Source organism: Polypterus senegalus, chromosome 17 (assembly GCF_016835505.1).
Source record: "Polypterus senegalus isolate Bchr_013 chromosome 17, ASM1683550v1, whole genome shotgun sequence".
Lineage (NCBI taxonomy): Eukaryota > Metazoa > Chordata > Cladistia > Polypteriformes > Polypteridae > Polypterus > Polypterus senegalus.
The window spans coordinates 15,165,325-15,182,498 of NC_053170.1; the positions used below are offsets into that span (position 1 = coordinate 15,165,325).

At 40.1% G+C, this 17,174-nt stretch overlaps 1 protein-coding gene and 1 long non-coding RNA gene across 2 annotated transcripts in view; one reads left to right on the forward strand and one right to left on the reverse strand.

Annotated features, from left to right (window-relative positions):
* npepps (aminopeptidase puromycin sensitive) overlaps positions 1-17,174 on the forward strand; it is a 103,123-nt gene that overhangs the window by 42,419 nt on the left and 43,530 nt on the right. The window contains exons 3-11 of the mRNA XM_039740799.1: positions 10,794-10,871; positions 11,131-11,252; positions 11,381-11,488; positions 12,363-12,563; positions 12,651-12,747; positions 12,861-12,894; positions 14,574-14,688; positions 14,882-15,046; positions 15,216-15,320. Of these exons, the coding sequence (XP_039596733.1) occupies positions 10,794-10,871; positions 11,131-11,252; positions 11,381-11,488; positions 12,363-12,563; positions 12,651-12,747; positions 12,861-12,894; positions 14,574-14,688; positions 14,882-15,046; positions 15,216-15,320 (1,025 nt within the window). The remainder of the gene's footprint in view (positions 1-10,793; positions 10,872-11,130; positions 11,253-11,380; positions 11,489-12,362; positions 12,564-12,650; positions 12,748-12,860; positions 12,895-14,573; positions 14,689-14,881; positions 15,047-15,215; positions 15,321-17,174) is intronic.
* Positions 16,302-17,174, reverse strand: part of LOC120518169 — a 52,498-nt gene continuing 51,625 nt past the window's right edge. The window contains exon 3 of the long non-coding RNA XR_005631190.1: positions 16,302-16,574. This is a non-coding gene — a long non-coding RNA (uncharacterized LOC120518169). The remainder of the gene's footprint in view (positions 16,575-17,174) is intronic.

The window sequence follows — 17,174 nt, forward strand, 5'->3', positions numbered from 1 at the left end:
CACGACTTCTAGTCAGAGGGGTTGTCAGACTTGACGACTGCAGTTGCTGATCTCTTCACTTGTAAAAGTTGGATGACATGACTAGAATTTGCAGGACATGACAAACTAGATGATCTTCTGAAGAGTTTCAAGCAAGCATAGCTTCACATTTCCAGAGGCTTGCAAGCTTGCCCCTTTTTCAGACAACCAATAACGTACTGCATAATGGTGCTCATGGGAAGCTTTCTGGGTATGGAGAGTTCAGCTGCAACCTCTGCCCCTTTTTCCTTTTTTTTTTCGCCATTCTGTCGTGGTGTGTAAAACATGAGACATCAGACAAATGTGCTTCTGTTATGTTCACCAGGTTCAAAATACTTGTGTTCAATTACATATCACAGGCCTGCCTTTTTCTGACAACCAGCAATGACAGACCCAGTCTTTATTTTTCTTATTTCTATTCTTTTGTTGTACATAAAACACGAGATGTCAAACAAATGAGCCTCTTTTCTGTTTTTGTGTGGTCCTAAAAACCAATGTTCCTTTGTCCTAATAATGTGTGTGTGTGTATATATATATATATATATATATATATATATATATATATATATATATATATATATATATATATACACATATACACACTAGGGGTTTTGCCCCCTGCTAGCTTTGCTCACCAACCACCCCAGCCTGCAATACACACCAACCACTTTGCGTTGCTGCCACTCGCGTTGTGAAGAGGGGGGCTAAACGCACCCCAAGGAGATGCAGTCGCTCCTCCAAAACCCCCTCTTAAACGGGGATACAATTTTTTTTTTTTTTACCTCCTCTTTGCTCGATCAGCTGCTGGCTTGCTGCTACTGCTGAGCTGCATGATCTGCATCTTACATGGCGCTTCAAACATTTAAAAGCCTGTACAGCAGCTGTCCTACTCTTTGTCTTTTATTTCCGGCCCAGGCGTGGTTAAATCTTTTAGCACAAAGTCCCATCTCACGAGACGTGAGTTCTTGATATTTTTTAGTTTATAATTTAAAAACGGAATAGGAATCTGAAAATCTAACATCATTACATTAAAGTTCGATAAACTCTGAAAAGAATGATACCGAATATATATATATATATATATAGATATATATATATATATATATATATATAGGTTTTAAAATAAGCCCGATTTAAAGCGTGACACAAAATCATTGAACTTTTAGGCTTAGGATTTTATATACAGTGGGAGGTAAAAGTTTGGGCAACCTTGTTAATAGTCATTATTTTCCTGTATAAATCGTTGGTTGTTATGATAAAAAATGTCAGTTAAATATATCATATAGGAGACACACACAGTGATATTTGAGAAGTGAAATGAAGTTTATTGGATTTACAGAAAGTGTGCAATAATTGTTCAAACAAAATCAGGCAGGTGCATAAATTTGGGCACCGTTGTCATTTTATTGATTCCAAAACTTTTAGAACTAATTATTGGAACTCAAATTGGCTTGGTAAGCTCAGTGACCCCTGACCTACATACACAGGTGAATCCTATAATGAGAAAGAGTATTTAAGGGGTCAATTGTAAGTTTCCCTCCTCCTTTAATGTTCTCTGAAGAGTAGCAACATGGGGGTCACAAAACAACTCTCAAATGACCTGAAGACAAAGATTGTTCACCATCATGGTTTATGGGAAGGATACAGAAAGCTGTCCCAGAGATTTAAGCTGTCTGTTTCCACAGACCAAGAAAGATTTGGATAGACAGAAGCAACGAATGGTGAGAACAGTCAGAGTCAACCCACAGACCAGCACCAAAGACCTACAACATCATCTTGCAGCAGATGGAGTCACTGTGCATCGTTCAACCATTCGGCGCACTTTACACAAGGAGATGCTGTATGAGAGTGATGCAGAGGAAGCCTTTTCTCCGCCCACAGCACAAACAGAGCCGCTTGAGGTATGCTCAAGCACATTTGGACAAGCCAGCTTCATTTTGGAATAAGGTGCTGTGGACTGATGAAACTAAAATTGAGTTATTTGGGCATAACAAGGGGCGTTATGCATGGAGGAAAAAGAACACAGCATTCCAAGAAAAACACCTGCTACCTACAGTAAAATATGGTGGTGGTTCCATCATGCTGTGGGGCTGTGTGGCCAGTGCTGGGACTGGGAATCTTGTGAAAGTTGAGGGACGCATGGATTCCACTCAGTATCAGCAGATTCTGGAGACCATTGTCCAGGAATCAGTGACAAAGCTGAAGCTGCACCGGGGCTGGATCTTTCAACAAGACAACGACCCGAAACACAGCTCAAAATCCACTAAGGCATTCATGCAGAGGAACAAGTACAACATTCTGGAATGGCCATCTCAGTCCCCAGACCTGAATATAATTGAAAATCTGTGGTGTGAGTTAGAGAGCTGTCCATGCTTGGAAGCCATCACACCTGAATGAACTAGAGATGTTTTGTAAAGAGGAATGGTCCAAAATACCTTCAACCACAATCCAGACTCTCATGGGAACCTACAGGAAGCGTTTAGAGGCTGTAATTTCTGTAAAAGGCAGATCTACTAAATATTGATTTCATTTCTTTTTTTGTGGTGCCCAAATTTATGCACCTGCCTGATTTTGTTTGAACAATTATTGCACACTTTCTGTAAATCCAATAAACTTCATTTCATTTCTCAAATATCACTGTGTGTGTCTCCTATATGATATATTTAACTGACATTTTGTATCGTAACAACCAACGATTTATACAGGAAAATAATGACTATTAACAAGGTTGCCCAAACTTTTGCATCCCACTGTATATAGTAGATAGTAGATATATAAATTCCTCATGTATAACTGAATTATATGCATTGTACTTCTGCCTGAGTGTTCATTGGTTCTTAACTCTTGCATAGAGCCGCCCCTACGCCTTAAGTTGTTTGATTTTGCCAGGGCGAGTCGCAGACTGGTTAGACTGAGGCGCTGGGTATGACTGGCAGTCACAGTAGCGGCTTGCGACTGCCTCTGACTCACTAAGATTGATTAAATAAAGCCTGTGACTGAAAAACATTTAAAAAGTTATGTAATGCGACTGGTCCATAACGTGACTTCTCAAACATGATGAATGCAACTGCTGATCTCATCTTCTGAGGATGTCAGATTACACAGCTAGAAACCACAAGGCATGACAAATTAGACGACCCTCTGTTGACATTCAAGCGTAGTTTCACATTTTCGGAGTATTACAAGTTTCCCCTTTTTCTGAGGTTCAAAAGAGCCACTTTCCTTATTGCTTGTAAGAGATTTTTTTTTTTTTTGCATTTTACTTCTGTTTAGGGGCTCATTTATTGTCAGCATGAGCCCACCGCTGTAACTTAAAACAAAAACAGTATTTAATTACTGTTTTGTCACTCCAGCAAAGTTGAACCTGTATAATTTTGACTAGGAAAATCGCAGACTGATTGGACTGGGTTACTGGGATTGTGTGGGTACAGGACTGGAGAGCACAGGAGTGTAATATGACAGGGTCTTAACCAGAGAGCCTTCCAAATACATTTCACAACACTGCCTACCATTTGGAGATAGAAAGGTAAATATGCTTGATAATCCACCTAATAGTAATAGTGATGACTTATAATGTGTTAAATATTAAACTCGATGATATAGAATTTCTGAATGGCCAGTCAGCTTCCAGAACTAGGACATTTACTTATTTGGCTGACACCTTCATCCATGGCGACTTACATTTATGATACAATTGGCTCCATTTCTTTTGGTTTTCCAAGTGGAGCACAGTCAAGTCAAGTGACTTGCTCAGGGTCACACAGTGCCAGTAGTGGCCTGTCCATAAGACCAAATTCCAACTACTTTAGCAATTCTTCAAAAATAAAAAAGAAAAAAATCTAGGATGGCCGTCAGTGACAGTTTTAAACTTTAACTACTTCCATGGAGGCCAGCATTGCAGGACAGTGAATGGCATTGTCACCTCATGGATCCAGCATCCTGGCTTCAGCTTCTAGGCCTGGTCATTGTGTGTGTGGTGTTTGCAGGTTCTTTCCGTGTCTGCCTGGGTTTTCGTTCTCCATCCCGAAAAGATAAATGTGTTAATTGTCAATTCCAAAGTGTGACCCTGTGTGTGCATTAGAGTGGCACCATGTCCACGATTGGTTCCTGTTTTGTGGGCAGTGCTTCCGGGATGAGCTCTGTTCACCCCCTACGACTCTGAATGGCATTAAGCAGTGTGGATGGGTGGTAGAAATACTGGACCCTGTAGGAAGTGTCAGAATGCCAGTAGGGTCGCTCCATTTAGTTCTGTGGCAATGAAGAGCAAAACAGAGCATAAAGCAGCCATCTCGGCCCTCAAAGCAAAAGCTCTCATATGCAAGTGAGGGTCTTGGAACTCCGTACTCTATAGGTTTGTCTGGGTGTCCAAATGAGATGCCCTCCTTTGGTAGTGTCAGGCTTTTATAGCTGTCCTGGTGGAAGGAGTGGGTTGAGGGCAGATCCTCCTGTCACCCTGGTGGTGTATTACACACCTTGAATGACAGTGTCCCTCTGATGCGAAGGCATGACATGCAGGTTTGGAAATATTTTCTTCTTGTATATTTTCATGGACCTGACCACTTTAACACAGGGAAGTACCCACCGGGCAAAGAACTGTAAATGCCAACTTCCTCTGCCTTGAGCATTTGGACAGGCAGACATTTATATACCTTCATCAGCAGATATGGCTTCACAAATGGAAACTGGAAAATGTCTCTCCTGATGCTCTTAAGGTTTACTTAACTCCTGCTTGCTCAGCTCTTTTCAGTCCAGCTATTATTAATATGTGGCATGCAGCACAAGACGGGGAGGGGGGCGATGGGGGCGGGGAGCGATGGGGGCGCTGGGAGTGCTGGATTTCAGCTACAAGAATGTCAGAGGAGCTTGACAATTTTGGCCAAAGGCCTCTGTTAACCACATTTGGTTATTTTCTTGTGTGATGCCAACTGACATAAACAGGAAAAAAAATAAAGTAAAAGCAAGACAACTTGCTATGTGGGCCATGGTGGAGCAAACAGGGCCACAGTTCCTGTGCAGCCTAGCAGTCATTTCCTGGGTGAGCTTATCTCTTATGTCGGTTCCCGTATGCAGTTCTGGGAGGAGGGACTGACGCTGCAAACACACAGCGCCATCCAATCAAGATGCTGTGGCATATGACTGAAGCAAACCAGACAATTCAAACAGTCTGTGAGACAAGGAAACAAAATCTAGAAAAGCACAACTGGCTTCTGACTAGGAGGTGGTGGTTGGCCAGTTGGCCGAAGTCTCCAGGACTGCGGTTGTGCCTGACTTTGTCTGTTCTAACTAGCCGTGGAGCCCCAGAGGTTTATTTTTTCCAGAGTACCCCTGAGTGGAGTTTTTGTTCTCCTCTTCTCTGTTGTCAACTGGCCATACCTCAAAAATTACTTAATGGAGAGATATTGTTGGTTTCTGTTTCCATTAAATAGTTTCAAACTATTTTGTTTTCCTGTGTGTTTAAACAAATCTGTGTCTTTATGTGTAAAAATCTGTATTCAATCATTTGTAAATTCTGTACTTGGTTTTTTTACCTGAGAGCTTGTCACAGTGCTCTGTGCCTGCAGTCAGTGATGCGCAAAATATAAAAATAATTGAACTGAAAAGCAATAGAATACACAGGCCAAGGGCGGTTATTGGAGAATATAAAAGTCTGTCAGCCTATACAGAACAGAATATTATCAATGGTAAAATAAAGACAAATTGGAGAAATGATACAAAATTTGCTAATAATATTCGTGCATTTTACTGCCACTGTTAGAACACATTGCTAGGCCATACGTGGGATCTTGGCTTTTTAAAAATTTAACCACATAGAAGTTGGTTTTCTGGTAAAAGCACACAGCAGTAAAGAGCAAAAAAAAAATAAATGGTGATGCCAATGCGTAGCACAGACAGTATTTTTGGAAGGGGGATAGGTTTGTGCCACAGCAGGCTTTGAATGCCAAGTGATGAGAGCCAACACTTGTCTGCTTTTGTTTTTCACAGGGACAGAGCTGGTCGTTTATTTTATAGGTCCATTTCAAACAATTTAAGCATGTGGTATTACTTTATTCTATTAGATGTTAGAATTATTCTGTTTTCATGCTGTGCAAGTTGTGGTGGACTTGGACCAGTTGCTGCGGTCTAAAGTGGTCCACCATTTTTTGCTTCTGCTGAAGTCTGCCTTGATTTGAAATGTTCAGGAAATGATGTGGCCACTCTTATTAGAAAAATTTTAGTGTATGTTATTTTCTCCTACATTAAATTTAATAAAAAGTAATGGGGTGCACAGTGGGGACAGCAGTGCTGCTTCACACATGGAGTATCCTGAGTACTGGGATGGTGCCTGTGTGGACTTTGCTTGTTCTCCCCTTGTTTGTGTGTTATTTCCTCTGGGTACTCCGGTTTTCCTCACAGATTCCCAAAGAAGTAGAGGTGAGGTGAATTAGTAACTCTGAACTTGGCTCCGCAGTGAGCGAGTGTGTGTGTGTGAATGTGAGTGGTCCCTGCAACAGGTTTGTTCCTTCTCCAGAGCTGATCCTTACCTTGTACCCAGTGCTGCCAGGATAGGATTCAGCCCCCTATAATCTTATATAAAGTTATTTAATTTGTAGTTTTATTTATAATTATATGAATGTTTTAAATATTATTTATGTTAAAGATAACATACGAATAGTGTACATGTGCATGCAGTCAAACATAAGGAGCCTAGGCCATTAACAACAGGGTATTTAATCTCCCTGGCAATATTTCAGAAACCTTACCAGTCTCAGCGCTTCAATCAAGGCTAAATGAAACTATTGGAGTTGCTCTTTAGGTTGTCTCATATTACTCAGTTGTATTGCTTTTTCAATAATTCTTTATGTTACGCCATTAGTAACTGTTTCATATTGTCTTCATCTTCTCTGTGTCTGCAGTTATGTTTGGTCTGACCAGGAGTGGATGCACTGTCACATGTGATGGATCTGTTTTATGGATGTTTTCTAACCAAATTAGATTGTCTTTATTTGTCTATGAACTGATCAGGACGGGGCGAACCTGAGACTTTGGAAAGTGGACTTAAATTTGCCACGTGTGTGTGTGTGTGTGTGTGTGTTTGTGTATGTAATATACAGTGCATCCGGAAAGTATTCACAGCGCATCACTTTTTCCACATTTTATGTTACAGCCTTATTCCAAAATGGATTAAATTCATTTTTTTCCTCAGAATTCTACACACAACACCCCATAATGACAACGTGAAAAAAAGTTAACTTGAGGTTTTTGCCAATTTATTAAAAAAAAACAAAACTGAGAAATCACATGTACATAAGTATTCACAGCCTTTGCTTGATACGTTGTTGATGCACCTTTGGCAACAATTACAGCCTCAAGTCTTTTTGAATATGATGCCACAAGCTTGGCACACCTATCCTTGGCCAGTTTCGCCCATTCCTCTTTGCAGCACCTCTCAAGCTCCATCAGGTTGGATGGGAAGCTTCGATGCACAGCCATTTTAAGATCTCTCCAGAGATGTTCAATCATATTCAAGTCTGGGCTCTGGCTGGGCCACTCAAGGATATTCACAGAGTTGTCCTGAAGCTACTCCTTTGATATCTTGGCTGTGTGCTTAGGGTCGTTGTCCTGCTTAAAGATGAACCGTCGCCCCAGTCTGAGGTCAAGAGCACTCTGGAGCAGGCTTTCATCCAGGATGTCTCTGTACATTGCTGCAGTCATCTTTCCCTTTATCCTGACTAGTCTCCCAGTTCCTGCCGCTAAAAAACATCCCCACAGCATGATGCTGCCACCACCATGTTTCACTATAGGGATGGTACTGACCTGGTGATGAGCGGTGCCTGGTTTCCTCTAAACGTGACGCCTGGCATTCACACCAAAGAGTTCAATCTTTGTCTCATTAGACCAGAGAATTTTGTTTCTCATGGCCTGAGAGTCCTTCAGGTGCCTTTTGGCAAACTCCAGGCGGGCTGCCATGTGCCTTTTACTAAGGAGTGGCTTCCGTCTGGCCACTCTACCATACAGGCCTGATTGGTGGAGTGCTGCAGAGATGGTTGTCCTTCTGGAAGGTTCTCCTCTCTCCACAGACAACCTCTGGAGCTCTGACAGAGTGATCATCGGGTTCTTGGTCACCTCCCTGACTAAGGCCCTTCTCCTCTGATCGCTCAGTTTAGATGGCCGGCCAGCTCTAGGAAGAGTCCTGGTGGTTTCGAACTTCTTCCACTTACGAATGATGGAGGCCACTGTGCTCATTGGGACCTTCAAAACAGCAGAATTTTTTCTGTAACCTTCCCCAGATTTGTGCCTCGAGACAATCCTGTCTCAGAGGTCTACAGACAATTCCTTTGACTTCATGCTTGGTTTGTGCTCTGACATGAACTGTCAACTGTGGGACCTTCTATAGACAGGTGTGTGCCTTTCTAAATCGTGTCCAATAAACTGAATTTACCACAGGTGGACTCCAATGAAGCTGCAGAAACATCTCAAGGATGATCAGGAGAAACAGGATGCACCTGAGCTCAATTTTGAGCTTCACGGCAAAGGCTGTGAATACTTCTTTCTGTACATGTGCTTTCTCAATTTTTTTATTTTTAATAAATTTGCAAAAACCTCAAGTAAACTTTTTTCACGTTGTCATTATGGGGTTTTGTGTGTAGAATTCTGAGGAAAAAATGAATTTAATCCATTTTGGAATAAGGCTGTAACATAATAAAATGTGGAAAAAGTGATGTGTTGTGAATACTTTCTGGATGCACTGGATACGTGTGTGTGTGTATATGTTATCAAAACACAAAGGGAGAACAGAAAAAGATTTGGGGATCCACCCCATATATTGTATAACACAATTCAGAGTTTAATGGCTCCAGAGTACTCTCTGGCTCCGTTTCCAAACAGGGACAAACTAAGGAGGGAAGGTGCTGGGTTCTTATAGATGCAGGGGAGGAAGAGGTGGGTCCAGGATCAAAGAGCCAGAAGTGACGTCGATAATAGATGTGGCTAGGAAAGAGGAACAGGAATAAGAGGACGTTTTTTATAGGCTGGTTTCTCTTCGGGTGATCTGCAGAAGAGGTAGAAGAAGGGTTAGTGCCTTTCGTCAAAGCCTGCTCTCATATTCTGCCCCTGGTTAAGCCCTTAGCCTGCCTTCTAAGTGTGTGTGTGTGTGTGTGTGTGTGTGTGTGCGTGCATGCATATGTATGTGTATATAGTGATAGAACTGGGGGGCTGCCAGTGAGCCCCAAACCCCAACACGAACAACAAATACAGTCCTGGATTCAAATAAAGGGCTGTTCATTATACAAAAATACCTCTGTATAAGCACAAGCACAAAGTACAAGTTTTCTCTCCTTTCACCACCGCACTGCCCTCCTTCAGTCAAGTGTTGCTTTCCTTTCCCCCCAGCTCCGACTCACTTGGACAAGGGAATGTGGTCACTTTGATTGAGGTCCCGGGAGTACTTTCAGTGCCAGGGCTATTGCCTGTTGGGAGTACTACCGGGTCACATGGAAATCCCATATAATAGGAAGTATGTCTCCCTGCAGCACCCTGTTGCGGCACCCATTTACCCCAGCAGGGTTATGCTGCCAGACTACAAATCCCAGCTTTCTCAGTTGGTTCCCAAATGGGCACTGATATGGAGGGCTGCTGCAATTTAGCACCTAGGGGGGGAATAAACACCCCTCAGAGATGGTCCTTCCCTGTCTTCTTCTTTTATCTCGCCCAGGGAAGGTGTTACACATTATGTGTCCAGTTGGGACACCTTTCCATTTGTCTGGGGCTTCCCAACCGGATAAGGAACTATCTTCTTCTCCGGCTGGGATGTCTGTCCCTCCATTAGGGAAGCCTTGTCAGAGTGTGACCTCCTATCCAACTCCCATCCATCTTATGTGCCACCTACTCGTATGTATGTATGTATGTATGTATGTATGTATACAATACCTATAAAAATTATTCAGCCCCTTTTCACATTTTTTATTATACAACAGTGAATCAAAGTGGATTTAATTTACCCTTTTTTGATTCAGATCAACTCTTTACTGACAAAGTAAGAACACCTCTCTGCAAAGTGATTTTAATTAATTACAAATATAAAACACAAAACAATTAATCTTGTAAGTATTTACCCCTCTGTCTTTGGTTTCCAATGATTGTTGTCTAAATAGTCACGTCCGTGGAAGGGCCAACTTACACAATGAAGACAAAAAGACCTCACTAAGCAACTCGCAAGTAAGGGGATGAGACAAGAAACTCTCCCACTCAGTGAATTCCCCCTTGTTCCCCATTCTTACACGTGTCTGTTGTTAGTCATCTCAGTTTGATTGTTTTTAAGGTTGTGAGAAGAGTAGTGCTGTTGTATGGAGTATTTATTATATTTCCATGCCATAGAAACAAATGCTGTCTGTGATGCCTCAACAGCGTTGTTTATAGACTACAACTCAGATCACATAATAGTGAATAAATAGTATACTAAATAGAGAGTGATAAATTACTAGTCGTAGAATTCATGTTTGGATTAACTGCAAATTTGTGTGGCGACCCATCTTAAACTTGTTCACAACCCACTTTGGGTTACAACATATAGTTTAAGGAGTGATACTTGAAACGGAAGAATTGGCCTATGGTGGTTTTTCTTTTCTTTATTTTGAGACTGTTTTTACTCCTTATGCTCATTCTTCCCTTTTTGTGGTTTTATTACAAAGACACTGTTTGCCTCCTTGGCGTTCATTCTAGGTTTAGCCAAGAATGTTGTCATTTTCAAGATCTGTTTTGGTGTCCAGGTGTCACCATTATTTATTTATTTATTTCAGAGATTAATGCCACTGGGTTCAATTACCAGAATGAAGATGAGAAAGTCACACTGTCATTCCCTAGTGTCCTTCAAAAAGGTAATGGCTTTTTGTTTGTGTGTGTGTGTGTGTGTGTGTGTGTGTGTGTGTGCATGTGCATGCAAGTACACATTTGGAAAAGGAAGATGTGACACAAGTTTTTTGGTTTTAGACTTCAAAATTTTGGAGTGAAATGTTATTAAAAATTAATTCTTTTGAAGTTGCGAATATTTATTGTTGCAGTTTTTTAATGTTTAGCAGCAATGTGTGAGGCTGGCAGCAACATCAGTGTGAAATGTCCTTGTTTACTCACTTTCAGGTTCAGGCACACTAAAAATAGATTATGTTGGAGAGCTTAATGACAAAATGAAAGGATTTTACAGGAGCAAATACACAATTCCATCCGGTGAAATTCGCTATGCTGCTGTCACCCAATTTGAGGTATGTCTTGCTAATCTCTGGGGTCTTTGCGAACCTACAGATTCTCGAATGCCTTCTGACTTTTGAAGATTTTGGCAAAATGTCTGTCTGCTTCTCACTGTTCTTACTGTCACACTTTGAATCTACAGGCTACAGATGCCCGGCGAGCCTTCCCTTGCTGGGACGAGCCAGCCATCAAAGCAACATTTGACATTGTACTCATTGTGCCTAAAGACAGAGTAGCTTTGTCTAACATGGTAAGATGTAACTTGGTGTGCATGTTTCCTTCTGGCATGCAGTCATGGTATTTGATAAGTATACACATTGGAAATTATTTGTTGTTTAAGCTATTACCTCAACTATTTTTTGGTGCTGGGCATGGGGTTACCAATATAACAGTCCATTGCTTTACCTCAGAACCTTATGAATGTGAGATTTCTGCTGTTCCCTAAAGCCTTTCAGCAGCTGCTGTCCTCCTGCTCTCATCCCCAGCATGACTGTTAACATTGCATCCTTTGCTAGTTCTGCTCAGGTTGTCAGTCTCCTTTCACACTCTTTCTCCTCTTCATTCATTTTGCCTTTAACAACTATATATATATATATATATATATATATATATATATATATATATATATATATATATATATATATATATATATATATATATATAAAATCATTTTATTTTCCATTTTTAAAAATTTAAGCAGAATATGAATATTCTCAAGGAAAGTAAAAGGATTACAGCATAAGGCAGTATGAATACAGTAAAATAAAATATTAGAAAAGAAACATGCAATTACAAAATATGGTGAAAGGTACAATATGTAACAAATGAAAGTGCCCCACATAAAAATCAATACTGAGCAAAAATGTGAAAAGTCAGTATTTCCTCAGAGAGCCCAATGTTAATTCTCATTTGCTTCACTCTTGCCCCTACAGTTGTTACAGTAATAAATTTTTATAATCAATTTCTGTACCCATTCCCCTTTTTTAATTTTTTAATTGATTTTAATTTAAATCAAATAACAGTCCATACAGTCAAATCAAACTTAAAAAGCCAAAGTTCAACAAGACTCATTGTTTATGCCCTCTTTTAGGTTGTTTGACAATAGAATTCTATCCTTCTTCCAGAACGTCATTGATCGGAAGCCATATGTTGAAGACGACAGCCTTGTAGAAGTAAAGTTTGCCAGGACACCTATAATGTCCACTTACCTTGTGGCTTTTGTAGTTGGCGAATACGACTTTGTTGAAGGGAAGTCATCCGATGGAGTCTTAGTACGTGTCTACACACCTGTTGGGAAAGCAGAGCAAGGAAGGTTTGCATTAGAGGTGAGAGCTTGCTTCCCGAGGACATGTTGACATTAACGAGGGTTGAGCAGCAAAGGATCATCCTCGTTCTTTCATTTACTATTTTAGGTGGCAACGAAGACCTTACCATTTTACAAAGACTACTTCAATGTTCCATACCCTCTCCCTAAAATTGATCTCATAGCAATTGCTGACTTTGCAGCTGGTGAGTGTGGGACTTTTGAGGTTACCCTAACATCTAACTCTAACCCTAACCTTCAAGCAAAATTTGAAAAAAATTATACTGATGTGGCATTTTTTTTTTCTTTTATTACACAGGTGCCATGGAAAACTGGGGCCTAGTAACTTACAGGTATTTTTGTCTTTTTTTTTTTTTTTTTCTTCTGTACTTAAGACAAAGAAGAGTACAGCAGTCCAAGTTAATTTATTTAACTAACAGCTAGGCTGTACCAATACATCATTCAGATGCTTCTTAAAGGTTGTCTAGGATTCAGCTTCAACTACATGACTTGGTAGTTTGTTCCAGGTTCCCATAACTCTTTGCATAAAGAAGTGCTTCCTCGCTTCCGTCCTAAATGCACTTCCCCTTAATTTCCACTAGTGTTCTTTTTATTATTACTATTATTACATTATTTATAGAGCACTTTTCAAGCAAAATGCACAAAGTGCTTACCAACCATTACAATATTTAATATAAAATTATATAATCAAACTAAAAGGAAATAAAAACAGCTAGCCATCATAAAAGCACACAAAATGATACACTGATAAGAAATGCTTGTCTAAAATAATAGGATTTTAATCAAGATTTAAATGTATTTACAAAATGAGATGCTCTAATATCAAGAGGGAGGCAGTTCCAGTGTTTGGGGTCCATAACAGAGAAGGTTCTTTTGTTTTTATTCTAGTGCATGGAATAACAAGCAAGCACGGGTCAGATAATAGATGTGCCTGTATCATAAAAAACACACGCTGAAGAGATGCAGACAGATCAGCTGCTGTCTTTCTCCTGCGGCTGCCGCTGAGCTGCGTGTTTTGCTTGTCGAGCTGCACGTCAATCATTTAAAAGCCTGTACAGCAGCTGTCCTTTCGTCTCACTGCCTTGTGCCTTGTGACGTTGAAGTGTTTCTCGCAGGACATCAAATTGTCTTCCGAAAAGATCATGTATCGTCTCCTTCCAAGCCTTCCAAGATTTCTTTTTTATAAATAGACTAGCAGACCTCGTGCTCTTCGCTACAGTCGCTGTAGTTGGAATAATTATGTACCTACATCAGACTTGTTGTGACAACGTAGAAGTCCTTTGTTCTAGGGATTTGTTGAATCGCTTGGTTTTGGCAGCCAATCGTTTTTTGTCCAACCTAGAAGTCCTTTGTTCTTGAGATTCATTTAACCGCCTGGTTTTGTCAGCTGATCGTGCTTTTTCTAGGTCTTTTTCAGATTCCTTTAACCGCCTGGTTTCGCAGCCAATCGTCCTTTTCCCAATCTAGCAGTCCTTTCTTCTTGAGATTCATTTAACCGCCTGGTTTGGGCAGCTGTTCTTGCTTTTTCCAATCTAGAAATCCTGTCGTCTTTAGATTCGTTTAACCGCCTGATTTTGGCAGCCAATCGTTTTCTTTCCAACGTAGAAGTCCTTTTTTCTTGAGAGTTGTTTAATCGCCTGGTTTTGGCAGCCAAGCGCATTTTTTCCAACCTAGAAGACCTCTCTTGAGATGCGTTTAATCGCCTCGTTGATTGCATGTCTTCCAAGGTAGTTTCAATACCCATTTCCTGCACCAACTCATCTACCCTCTTATGAGTGACTGTAAGTACCGCGTGTAAATCAGTAAAGGAGAAAGGACTAAACACTAAGGAAAAAGAACGACAAGACCACGTCAGCTGCGGAGCTCAGCTCGGAGCAAATTGAAACTTAAACATGATGATGCTGCGGACCTGTACATGAGGAAATTTTCTCTATCCGGACCTCCTTAAATCATAATTGACTACCCCTGGCGTAGAGGATTACACCTCTGAATGATATTTGTGTGTCTACAGGGAGACCGCTCTACTGATTGATCCCAAGAACTCCTGCTCGTCATCTCGGCAGTGGGTGGCCCTCGTGGTTGGACATGAATTGGCGCATCAGTGGTTTGGAAATCTAGTAACAATGGTGAGTTCTCAGTCTTTTAGCAGTGTGTTTTACTGTTTTCCTCAGGCTTTTGATGGTGAGAAGTTCCCATGAGATAATGGGAGAGTATCTAGAGTTCCGACTCTCATTCCATTAAGTGCAGTGATTACGCTTCACATGGCTGATGGGGGCAGCATTGCAAAAACAATCAAAGCTCATGTTTTGGTTCTTGCAGGAATGGTGGACTCATCTGTGGTTAAATGAGGGATTTGCCTCCTGGATTGAGTATCTTTGTGTAGATCACTGCTTTCCTGAATATGATATATGGACCCAGTTTGTGTCTGCTGATTACACACGTGCTCTCGACCTCGATGCTCTGGATAACAGTCACCCCATTGAAGTACGTCTATGCCTAATTCATAACTCAAAATTGTATTATTTATTTAAAGCAGCTGAGTGACCAAATCTATACTGGTAACCCAATCTATTTTTATTTAAAGAGATGATTTAAATGTGATATTTACGTAAAGAATTTTTTTCCTTGATTGTTTTTTGTTTGGTTATTTTAGGTCAGTGTTGGACATCCCTCAGAAGTTGATGAGATATTTGATGCCATTTCGTACAGCAAAGGAGCGTCAGTCATCCGTATGCTGCACGACTACATAGGTGATGAGGTAAGCAGTACCTTTAGTTTGTAACTAGCAAGGAGAGTCCAGTATTTTAATATTCAGTATTGTTAGTGATTATTTAGTCCTTAAAGTTTTCATTGGTCAATCCGTAAAAATGAATCCCAGACCATAAATAGCTAATAATGCTTAAAACAGCCTACAAATATTCATTAATACGTTGACTGTTTAAATACGAATTAACTCGTAGTAGGCAATCTATAGACAGATGTCGCCTCTCATAAACCATCTTCAGCGCTGCAGTGCCAAATCAAGCACAATCATGGAGAACACACGTGAACAGAGGATAGCTGCCATCTGTGATGAGAATAGAAAGTTAGATTAGTGTCACAATACTGAATATTTCAGTTTCAGCTTTTCCTCATTAGCTGTATTTTTAAACTTTATTTTTCACGAAAATAACTTAAATATATAGAACCACAACCACCTGAATACCTCTCAACAATTAGCATCTCCCTAATATGAAATGTAAATGGAAACTTCAGCTTTCAATTGCAATGAATTGTGCAAGAACTAACTTGTTAGACCCAGCCAAGTTATCACGCATCTAGCATGTACAAATAATTTGCATTAAGTTTGAGGTAACTTGAATAGTTTGTTTTTTTTTCCTTCTCTTTTTTGGCTGGGGGTAGAAAAAATATTACTGAGTTTTGCACATGCATTTGTAACACATTAAATCAGTATATTAAAATAACACCCTGATTTTACATTGGCATCAGAAACAAATGTGCCTATTTTCATTTTGGGAGTCAACATGTTAATAAGTTTGCTAGTTGGGGTTAATTCGTTCTTTGTGAAAGTCAACTATCACTATCCTTTTGCACATTCTCATATTTCACTGGGATAAAGTGAGATTCTAATTCTAAATTTGGTTTGTTATTCTTTGCCAAACAATTCATTGTCTTCTGAGCTGCTGACATTAGTAGTTCTCTGTGCTGACAATGCCACATTTAGGCTTGCACCACTCAAACTTTTGTTACAGCCATTTCATCTTTTTTTTATTTCTCTGGCTAGTTATATAAACTTTTACGATACTTGGGCACCTTTTTTTTGTAAAATAACTTTTTCAAACCTGATTAAAGGAAGACACCACCCAAAAGTGATGGACTGCTTTCATATGTTACTTACCCTATGTAGTTTTTAGTGATGGCTGAGAAAAAGTTTTCATCTCGTGTTTTCAGGGAATAACGGAGATAGCAAACTTTCTGATGGAATGGGCATTTATGGTGACCAACGCTGGACCTTAGTAAACCAATAAAAATTTCAATGTAAAAAATGTTGTTACTCATGTCCTGCAATTCACCTGCCAAATCATCCAGTTGTGTGCCCACAACAATAAAAATGCATGCATTTTTTTTTTTTGCTAAAATATTATTAGATAAATATTCTGGAAAATTAGAGCAGGCAATGCATTGAAACATACTCACGGGAGACGGGGCTTCCTCAGACACACACATTTTTGTAGATATGTTGTTAAATAACCCACTTTTGGAAAAGGCTTTCGTGAACTAAAGTGAAATGCACCTAAATGGGAATGAGCATTTGAATTGTAGACCTGCCTCTCCCCACTCATTCATTGGTCAAGTCTTGTCCTCAATTCAAAAGTGTGATCCCGTGTGAACAGACTACCTGTCACCCCAGGTTCCACAAAACTTTGGTTAGCTGATTTATTTCCAAATGTGTGTCTGCTTTTACTTTTATTAAAATATTAGTCTGTTAAATTAGTGCCTTTTAATTATACTTGATAAAATTCACAAAAAATTGACAATGCTCTATTTAGAGGAGCGTTTCTGCAGAAACATTGTATTGCACTGGTGTAGAGTGTCATTGCAATTTTAGGAA